Here is a 10,616-nt window from a genome sequence, read left to right on the forward strand (position 1 = left end):
ACATAAAAGCATAATTGTACTGAATCTATACCCTGCTAGAAAAACCAAGAGTTGGGTTTGGACTTTTTTCCATGGTACTGCAATTCATGTGACATTGACTCGAGCATTTGTGCATTATCCAATAAACCTAATTGATTATGACAAAAGTCAATCCATAAATAACTTTATAGTAATTTTCAACAATATTGTTTGGAGACTTAATATGCTTTTGCTTTGTAGATAGGAGGACAAACATCTGACTTTGGAGTTTGGACTTGCAGACTAATAATACATGTACTTTTACCGTAAGGGTTTGACATTATTGTAAGGTACAAGGGCTTACATGTGGAACCATCCAACAGAATTTCTGGAATTTGCATTACTCTCGATGCCAGCATGTCTTATGACTGGATCACACCATCAAACTCAATTATAAAGTCTCCCAAGACGACTTGTGAGCAAATAATTCGCACCAAGCAAAACAACTTGGAACCCGTTTGAATTGCTGTTTCTTGGAGTTTTTTAGAAAAAAATACTACAACGATTCGATATATGTGAAATACATCCAAGCCCTTTGGAGTTGGTTCGGATGATTTCGAGATAGTTTAGTTAGATCCCGAGATCGTGTGTTCGAATCATCTCTCTACCGCTTGTGTATCCTTGGGGGGCGGGGTGCACAGGCGCAAGGAAATTATTCTGACAAAACTGGGATACTTCCTGTGTTGAAAAAAAAAAAAAAAGATACAAGATGATTGAAAAATATATACACGGAACGCAGAAAATTTTTTTGAGGAAGAATGGCTTTCTAAAGAGATTGTGAAATGCTTGGTCAACCTTCGTGGTCATACTCATAATCCCCAGGATAAGTAGCTAAACTAGAATTAACATGCAACCAAATTCAACAACCCAAGGTATATCATCAAAAGACAGTAGCCTTTTATGTTCAGGAATACTGGAGAATATCAAGGATGTTCCCCTTAAAAAGTCATATTTTTGCTGAATATTTACAACACTTCAACTTGAGGCACTTTAAGCTCTGTTGGAATCTATTCTTTTGTTTGCAAACTTTATATAATTAGCCTCTCCACAATTGCACTAAGCAAAGGTTCCAGCACAACAAGAGCACATCTTAATGGGGGTCCCCATTGCCTGTAACTTTATATCCATCATTGAATTTAGACTTGAGAAGCAACCATCGGTAAGTGCTGTGTAACACTTGTAACTAACTGGACAACCTTCCTTTTTGGAATCGGCAAATTCTATTTAGCTTTCTTTCTACACTCTTTTGGGAATTTTGGGTTGGGGAAAGGAAGAACATCATAACGCAATGTTGCAAAAATTGTACAGCAGTTCTGACTAAATTAAAACATGAAAAACAGTGGCATCAGATATCCACTCGATTAGCTGCACACGAACTTGCCACTCCTTACTTGTGAATGCAATTCCTTGCATTTATAAACATAAAACATAATTCAAGAAATGCTATCCAGTTATTCCAGAGAGAAAGGAAATCATATACAACAAAGACAGTCCTTCAGACATGGGACTTGGGCATATAACTTACAAAATTTACAGTTCACAAATAGAAAATAAATACACAGCCCTCTGCAAGCATTTCTTGCAGTTAATAGAAACCAAATGCACGTCATCAGAATGGTGACAAGACAAAAGAAAAGCTCTTTCTTCAATAAATTAGAAGACTGACCAAAGACTAGGATGGAAAACAGATGCCCATATTCATCCTGCCAATAAATTTAGATGCAAATGGTTCATCAACTTGTCCTGGTTCATGCTCATCATTGGATATCTGAGTGGTGATAGGAATCTGGATATTGACACGATCTTTCCTTCTTATGGAAGAAATGGTGGCATCATCTCTGTAAATATTGAGGCTAGCTATCCTCTTTTCAAGAGCAACTGCTTCACTGCAGCTCTTTCTTCTACCCAACTTTGGTGATTTTGCACGAGTTGGAGGTTGCTATGCCATAAAACAGAGTTTAGTACTATTCAGCAGTAATTTGTTTTGGGTTGATGAGCCTCATCAAGAAATTATAACGCTAATAAATGAAAACTTTTAATGCTTCAATAGTGCATAAAAAACACATTGTAATATCTCCAAGCTTATAAAGCAAATAACCCGTCTCATACCTTTTTCAGTTCAGCCTTGGGAGGTGGACCCTCATGGTAGAAACTTGGCATTGGGCTTGCCTTAAATAACAAACTTTTTCTGAATTGTTTGATAGCTGCTTCTTTCTCTTCCTAAAAATGTTCCAGAATTGGAGGAAACAAAAGACGACATATATATCAGTCTCCATGTGCTTAAGACGTAAAGGATCAAGATCAAGACAACTAAAATGTGATATGAAGTATTTCTATATTTGGTTGCTAGATAAGATAAGGAAAGGGGATCTGAAGTTGTCTGGACATAGTAAAAGTTATACCTTTGTCCTCTCCTCCCACTGAATCTTCTTAGCTTCAAGTGCTTGATGTTTCTCTTCTAATTTTGTGTAAAACTATCATAAACAATCAAAAGAAAAGAAGAATGGGGATAGTTTAGTCCCATTGGGTTTTAGATATATTGCTCACGAAAATGAGGCTTAGAAGAACGTCATATGCTGAGAGTTTAAGAAGCATTACTTCCTTCCTCCTCTCTGCCCGTTCAGTACATCTGAACACAGGGGCTGATGCATTAGTAGTCCTGGACTTTCTTGTTGATGCCAAAACGCTAGACATAGTTAAGGAACTAATCTAACCACAGTGCAAAAGTCCAGAAGGAATATAACTAACTAGAGAGAAAGAGTGCTTATTGAGTAAGAAAGTCCTCCAGGGAGAAGGATACGAAGAAGCAACAGAAAATGAGTCTTCTTCACCAGGGTGCTTCTTATTATTGGGCTGCAATGGCTTTCTTTGAGCTGCAGGTGAGACTGGCTGCAGCAACAGAAAGGTACATAGTCAATCATCAGCATAATGTAATTCCACAACCAGTAGCAAAAAAGACTATAAACTTCACCAAGTTAGAGATTTTCCTATTATCACATCTCAATTCAGCTTGTTGGCTTTCCCTGTGAAAAAAAGAGCACCCTTGCTTATACTACATTAATGTCTTCTTCTAACTCCTGTTCATAAATGTATATGTTTTAAAAGTGAACTATTAAACTTTAAGTTGTAAAAACATGTATACAAAAGAACTACCCATCAACGAAACCACATCTTGTGTAACTCTATCATGCACCAATGATTTTTGGGTAGAATCAGCTTAGCTTATAATCATATTCTAGATAGTTCAGCATCCACAAGTAACTAGTTTTTCCAATGAGCAAAGAGATAAGAGAAGATTTAAAAAATGAAGGAACTGATAGGGGTTTTGCCATTTCATAATTTCATACTATGTAGCTGGAACTTTCTGGAACATAGAGGAGCTGGCTCTTACTTATAGTAACCTGTTGTGTGCACAACCTATAGCTGATGATATTCTATGATTGGTATTATGAATAGGAAGTACTGCATGAGACAAAGTGTACAACCCTTAGATCGAAATATAATTAAGACACAAAAAAGATGCTAGAAAGGATTCTTTCCCTTTGAGAAAAGCCACCCAAGAGATAAAAGTATGACTTGAAGAAGACTGAGTGCTACCACAAGAATTCATAGAAAAAAAAAAGGAGGAAAAAAAAGTGTAAACTATGAGCTTCGGTGCATAGCAGATACCTGAATCAGCCTTGTACCACTTTTATGCACGGCAGCGCTAATCTTTGATGTTTTAGTAGCAACACCATTGTCAGTTTCAGTTCCAACCGGACGAGCTCCAAATGAAGCACGCTTTGCAGTCGCCAATGCAAATGGCTGTGGAATAGTGCATTTGGTTTTACAGTTTCCAGAAGGAGACTTTGTCTTAGATTTCGCTGGAACTTTTGTCTTCTTACTATCATCTTTTACTTCAGGGCTTTCGGATTTCAGCTCCTCAGGTTCCCCAGTCTCACATTTTGGGACTAGTACAGCTTGCTCAACATTCTTAATGTGACAGACTGTAGATACAACTGACTTTTCACTGGTGCATTCCTTCACGTCATACTCATTCACTTCAGCTTTCTCTTCTATAACATTGGACTGAACATCCCCATTGACAAGTCCACATGCCTCCATAACATGATGAGGGTTGGTGGTCACATCATTTTCCTCGGTGGGAGTACCACTTGAGTATGTCACCACAGAATCTGGTTCCTTGTCCATACAGATCTCAGTAACTTCCATGCCCATTGGACTGCTTAAACAGACCACTTCCATTGGAAGATTAATCAAATGCTTCGTCAAATGCTATTTGTAAGACTAAGACAAACAAGTTGTTGACTGGCGAACCTATTAGACGTGTGTACCATTATTTTAAGGAGCTAATGCAGGTATAACATCAAACTTGAAGTTGACAATTGGATTTTTATTTTTTTAAATGATTCTAATCTACCCTTCACTTATATGATTAAGAAAGTAAAAAAATACCAGATTCAACTCATGTGGAGATTACCCATTATATTACAGGTGAGCCCCAAGAAAAAGCACAAAAGCTTTCTGAACAATTTTATAGTTTTTTATCATGCAAACACCATAATTTGAATTCCAAGATCAGTTTAAATAAGAGTAAGACAAGAAAATTGAAATTTTTACGACATTTTAAGTACATGAGAAAAATCTTAAATAAACGGAGGCAAACTAATTAACCAGATTACTCTAGTGGAACATAAATTACACAAGGATCCACAACAAAAGAGATACGTACTCAGACTTCATGTTTTTGATAGTTGCAAAGCTCAATTAACCTTTATGTTTATGGCCATTCTCACCATCTACCAATGTACTCAAACTAATGCGTACTCAGAATTAGAATGAGTGACTTAAAACAAAAGAAAATGGACTCAAGATGCATAATGAGGGCTGAAAATTGAGCTTATACTATACCAACTATTGCTGGCACCAAGGACTACATTGGACGGTAGAAATCAAACATCAAAGTATTTACATCAGTAAAAATTTAAAGTTTTTGCTCCAATGCCAAGAGACTATCAGAAAAAAGAAAAGAAAAATCAAAATCCAGTGCAATAACACAGATTCATAAACAATTACTACTAAATCCGTCAACTTAACTGAAATTCTCAATCAAAGTACCTACTAAAATGCTAATTCTTCCTGCATTATCTTCTGAAAATTACAAGCTTCATCTTTTTCTTCTTTTTTTTCCCATACATATTCAGATAAAAAAAGATGACACCTGTAAACTCTAAAAATCAAACCCACAATATTTTATCACCAAAAAAAAAAAAGATACCCGTCAAAGGTTAAGGTCAAGAATATGCCTTTCAAGCAAATTTTGATTTAAATCTTGAAATTAAAAGAAAGTAAACCTGGACTGGACTAAACAGACAAAGTACACCGATCCCATTTCAAGATTTTCTTAAAAAGATCAATGTAGAGATATTCATAAACAGAGACGACACTGAGGTTGCATTCTGACCTGGGAGAAGAAACTCTGTCTCAAATGGCTTCCCCTGTCTGTGTGTTTTTCTGTGTGATGAGTGTGTGTGTTTTTGTACTTTGTCTCTGTTTTCTGGAATTTATACTGGTAACTGTACAGAGCGTGAGTTAACGGCGTTAGTTGACGGCTGATCAGTAATTTGAAATGACAAGGGAGGCATAAGTTGGAGGGTAGTATGGACTTTGAGTGTAAAGGAGGTTAAATGACTTAAATGCCCTCATTAGGTTGAAGATTTTAAAATTGCTGCATCATAAGAAATTGAATGCAAGTACCATATATAATCCTTGCATTGGTGGTTGAGTGGACCTCAATCTTTTTGTTTCTGTTTCCTGTCCCATAATTGTGTATTGATTCATGATTTGTCTACACTTTTTTTGCACATAGGAATGAGATGAAATTGATGTATTATGCTACATGCACTTTTAAGGATATTTTAATTGATCCCATGGAAAGGAAGATGATCTTTCCTAGTTTAGGTAAGTTAGTGGATTTGAGAATATATAGAAAGTAGAGTTGTTTCTATCTATTTGCTGAAGTCCTAATTGTTCCAATGATTAAAGCTTGGCTGTGATAATTTAACAAGAGGCAAAAGGTTGTGGTTGGGTTCTTGAAATTCTAAACCACACCAACCAGTTTAAGAATGAATTTAAGGTTTTAATTGACTTAATACCAAGATAAAGTAGAAGTCAGCAATTTTTTTATAAAACTGCTTGATATGGTGCCTCATCTATGGTGGATTTTAGTTTTAGGGCCTTAAACTAAACCACCACAAACTTCTTGAAATGAAATATATGATAAAAATAATAATTTTTTTCTATCCCGAGAGGCAAAGGGCAAAATGGAAATATACATATGGCCACGAAATGGAAGACTTTTACTTCTCCTCTCAATTCAATAGGATATTATTGTGATCCAAAGCAATCTTTGCCTTGTTTGGTAGACATGATTCCTTTTCTAGGCAAATAGTGAAGAAGTCATGAAAATTTGAATGCCATGCATTTAATTCCAATTGAGTTAAATGCATGTCAAGACTTTATTGTACTGTATCTGAGCTCTGAAGAAAATGCAATCCAAACGGGGCCACCGGTGTTTACCCATTTCTAAGTTTGGATTGTAATTTTTTAAATAAAAATTGCTACGTTTTTCATGGACACATTTTTCAATCATCTTTTTATCTCACATATATCAAATCGCTATAATAATTTTTTTACAAAAAGTCCAGAAAAATACAATCCAAACAAAGCCTTAATTTGCAGATTTGAAGTCGTTCTGGGATTTTTAGTTAGGTATGAAATTTATTATGTAAACAAATCAAGAGTTAGGAAGGGTTGTTAATGCACCAAATGTTAATCATGGTTTTTCAAAATGGAAGTGCATAGGACGATAGGCAATGGAAGATGAGGAAAATGGTCATAGAGTAATGGTCGGTGGAGAAGATCATTCAACATATTTACTTGTAAATATATCACCGAAAGTATTTAACAGCAATGGCAACATGATTGCTATGGTGATACTAACTACTAACTACTACAACATATAATCAAACCTTTCATGTATAAAATTTTAGCTGTAAACTTATTTTCTTATTTTCTTGAATGATGGTTAGGAGAACTTTATCTTTTTTTTTTTTCTTTGTTTCTCTGTGAGTGCTGAGTAGTTTAGATGTATAACACAGGTCTTTAAGTTTCCAACATGCAATTTTTATTCTTTCGAAGAAAGAACTCCTATGTTTTCTTGCCGGTCGGTTGATCAACTGTTTATTCTCATGGATAATGCCAATAGCTTCCAATAAATACTTTTTTTTTCTTTTCTAAAAATGAAAGAGTCTTTTTACCAAACAAGCATAAAAATGAAAATAGTTTTGTCTTTCCCTAATTCGACTCTTACAAGCCCTCTCCATTGCATTTGTAAGACTTGGAGTCTCCCTTAAAAAAGTTAAAAAAAAAAAAAAAAAAAAAACTTGAGATATTTTTCCTTCGTAGCTCTTTCGTTTAGAACGTTGAAATTTTGTTAAAACTTGAGATATTTTTTGAATGATGGATGCTCAATATATATGATTACCCTCTCTAATTGGAGAGGCTTTAGGTTAGGAAGAACTATCACTCATTTATGGATCGATATCCCAAATCTTCTCTAAAATATGTATTTTTCGATGAGCAAATTCAAACAATTATTGCACCAAATATTAGAGCACAAGTAATGGATGTGGTACGTAATCAGTCTGGTACTAGCATCTCAACCTAACACAGGATCTTTAGGTCTACGAAGATTTTTCTTGGGTTCAAAATATTTGATGGAAACATAAAAAGAGAACGTGTATAATCTTTTTTGTTTCCTTATTTTTGCATGCAATATATGGTAGGAGTAGAAGCAGTTTACTTTAATGTTCTGCAATTACAGCAAAATGACGTTTAAGTCCCAACTGAAACATGATTAGAGACAAAGAAAGCTGCACCAATTATAGCTTAGGCCCCATCTTTGATTAATAGTGTTTAACCTTTTGATAATGTCTTAACACCCTCTAATACAATTTTACATTCAACCTATTTTTATTCCTATACCCTATTTGCCCTGTTAACTTAAGCCAACAACAAGTATGCAATCCATTTTATCAAAGAAGTTGTGACTAATTTGGACCCTCCAACCTCCTTGCTGGTCCCAATCTTGAATCATAAATTTCTGAGAACTTGACTGTCCATGTTTGCATGTTTAAGATATCCAGAATCTCACTTTCTCATGTAACTAAGTTATGGATAAACCTATTTTTTGCTATTTATCTTTGGGATGATCTTGAGAACAAACAAAGGTGTAGCATAGCAAGGTTTTATATGCAAACATAATTAGCTGGTTTTCTCGTTTGCAAGCTGGTTTTCTCGTTTGCAACTAGGACTGCAAATGAATAGAACAGTTCGAGTCCGAGTTCGATTTGAGCTCGGTCAACATCGAAGTCGAGGTAAACTCAAGCTGACTAAGTCGAATTCGAATTCAAAAATATTAAATTCATTAACTCGTGAGCTAGCTCGAACTCAATTATATATATATATATATATATTTATTTTAATAGTAAAATCACATATATATCTCTAATATTTTATTATTTGTTAAGAAAAATTATTATTTTATTCCTTTTTTAAAAATAAAATTATGTTGAGTCTCGACTCGATTAGATCGAAACTTGACTCGACTCGACTTGTTTGCACCCCTATTCGTAACATAGAACATCGCCCTAGGTTGCTGCATGATGGCCCAAATTATGGACTAACTGAATTTATGCAGCTTAGACAGAACTAACTGATACAATTCTTTATGGATTAATTTTTCTTACACTAACTAATACAATTTTTATGAATTAATTTTCTTACAATGACAATTATTATATACCGTTGGGCTTGGATTTTATCCCACGAGTCATTTATTGGGATAAAACCCAAGCCCAATATATACTAGATGGTTTGGACATAGAATAATTAACTTCAATTTGTATTTAAATTTAAAATCTAGCACAATGTATACATTGTCGGTATAAATTAGATTAATCTATTTTTTTTGAGGAATTAATCTATTATTTGTTCACCTAACAAAAGGAAACCAAGGCCATACAAATTAAGCCGCAACAAATACAAGAGCTGGGTGCAGTGAACAAGTAAATATGGCATGCAGTCATGTCATTATTAATTAACAAGGTTACTCTTGTAATTACGAATTAATTGAAGGGTAACTAACATTCTATGTCTCTTAATTAGTTTTTGAAGAATGATTTATGGGCAGACCAAAAAGGTTGCTTTGAGCCCATCAATGGATATGTGTGCTTTGATAAGGTGAGGAATGGTTAATGGAAGTGTTAAACAAGCAAGAATGCACCTTAAACAAAAACCAATTTCATTAATTATTGGGAGATATGCTTATACCAACCCTTCCACATTCTTTATATCACGCATCAGATAATCAACCTTATCTCCGAAGGATACATATAGATCCTTCTTCCCATGTCCCACTCTCAAGATTCTCCATGCGTGTTGCGTGTTGAACATGGAGGCAACTTTCGGACCTTGGCACAAGAATATATTAGGTGAATCCTCTAAAATAGAGTAAACTTACTTGAAGAAAATTAAGAAAAAAAATAAAGAAAGATATAATCAATATATATATATATATAGTAAGGAATTAATAGATTGAAATTTGTTACAAATAAAGAAGTATACAATGAAAAAAATATATAATTTTTGTCCATATTTCAGTAATGGTAATAAATAATCAATGTAACCCTATATAAAGTAGGGAATTAATGAATTGAAATTTACTATAAATAAGGAATTATAGGATAATAGGAAAAAATGAAAGATTCCAAATCTTAGTAATTAATGGTTGATTGGCAAAAAATAAAGAGGGTACAATTAATAGAAATTTGTATAAGATAGGTCATTAGTAGATTTATTGAAATTGACTATAAATAAGATACCATGCTGTAAATAAAGAAGTAAAAGAGGAAGGGAATTAATTGTTACAAAAATAGAAAAAAGAAAAAAAAAACAATAAAGACATTGACGTGGCGAAAAGATAAATAGTCCACTTGACAGAAAGTTAGAGTAGCCAACTCAACAATCTCCCAAAACTAGAACTGAACATTATTTTATTATATATATATATATATATGCGTGTGCGTGTGCGCGATTAGCATATCATTAAAATGTAAGTTGTCGATAATTTGAATTATGAATCACCGAACTTTGGTTCAGTGGCCACCAAAAAGGGATTAAGTCATTCTTTGACCTGTAGGTCGGGGGTTTGAACCTCTTTTGTCTAGTCGGATTCGTAAACCTGCTAGTCCATTATATAGGCTCTTTAGCCTCTCTTTTCATGTGGAATAAAATAGATTAGATTATACAAAAGTTATAGTCGCAGAAAAAAAAATTGAATTATGAAGTTTGCAGACATTAGGTTAATGAAAGAATAAAGACAAAAGTAGGGAAGGAAATACTCAACTAAAAGAAGAGCCCAAAAGTGGAGGCTTCAGATTCAAGGTCTTACAGTCTTACTGATGAGCCCGTAATATTATGCATGGCTCAAGCCTGGTGCATGTTTTTGGACCCCATGTTTAGGCCCAGGCAAACCA

The 10,616-nt window shown here is 34.4% G+C and overlaps 1 protein-coding gene across 4 annotated transcripts; it reads right to left on the minus strand.

Moving 5' to 3' along the window:
• Window positions 1–1,409: 1,409 nt before the first annotated feature.
• LOC140003817 (protein WVD2-like 3) lies at window positions 1,410–5,608 on the minus strand. Of its 4 annotated transcripts, none has more exons than XM_072084456.1 (7): window positions 5,483–5,608; window positions 3,688–4,256; window positions 2,819–2,907; window positions 2,617–2,704; window positions 2,421–2,492; window positions 2,128–2,238; window positions 1,410–1,957 (listed from the first exon to the last, which is right to left on the minus strand). In XM_072084456.1, exons 2-7 carry the CDS (start codon window positions 4,234–4,236, stop codon window positions 1,691–1,693), a joined length of 1,176 nt encoding a protein of 391 aa, XP_071940557.1. In that variant the 5' UTR covers window positions 4,237–4,256; window positions 5,483–5,608; the 3' UTR covers window positions 1,410–1,690. The 4 variants fall into 4 exon arrangements, with proteins under 4 accessions (XP_071940557.1, XP_071940558.1, XP_071940555.1 ...); XM_072084457.1 differs by having other exon boundaries at window positions 3,688–4,240; window positions 5,483–5,568; XM_072084454.1 differs by having other exon boundaries at window positions 3,688–4,335; window positions 5,483–5,553.
• Window positions 5,609–10,616: the final 5,008 nt, after the last annotated feature.

Source organism: Coffea arabica, chromosome 3e (assembly GCF_036785885.1).
Source record: "Coffea arabica cultivar ET-39 chromosome 3e, Coffea Arabica ET-39 HiFi, whole genome shotgun sequence".
NCBI classification, from domain to species: domain Eukaryota; kingdom Viridiplantae; phylum Streptophyta; class Magnoliopsida; order Gentianales; family Rubiaceae; genus Coffea; species Coffea arabica.

Bases quoted from the DNA above. Each gene is read 5' to 3' on its own strand.
- LOC140003817 (XM_072084454.1), bottom strand. From the start codon at position 4,263: ATGGAAGTGGTCTGTTTAAGCAGTCCAATGGGCATGGAAGTTACTGAG. The intron at 2,705-2,818 runs GTATCCTTCTCC...AACTATGTCTAG, and splicing joins TCATTTTCTGTTGCTTCTTC to CGTTTTGGCATCAACAAGAA. The intron at 2,493-2,616 runs GTAATGCTTCTT...TGTTTATGATAG, and splicing joins GGGCAGAGAGGAGGAAGGAA to TTTTACACAAAATTAGAAGA.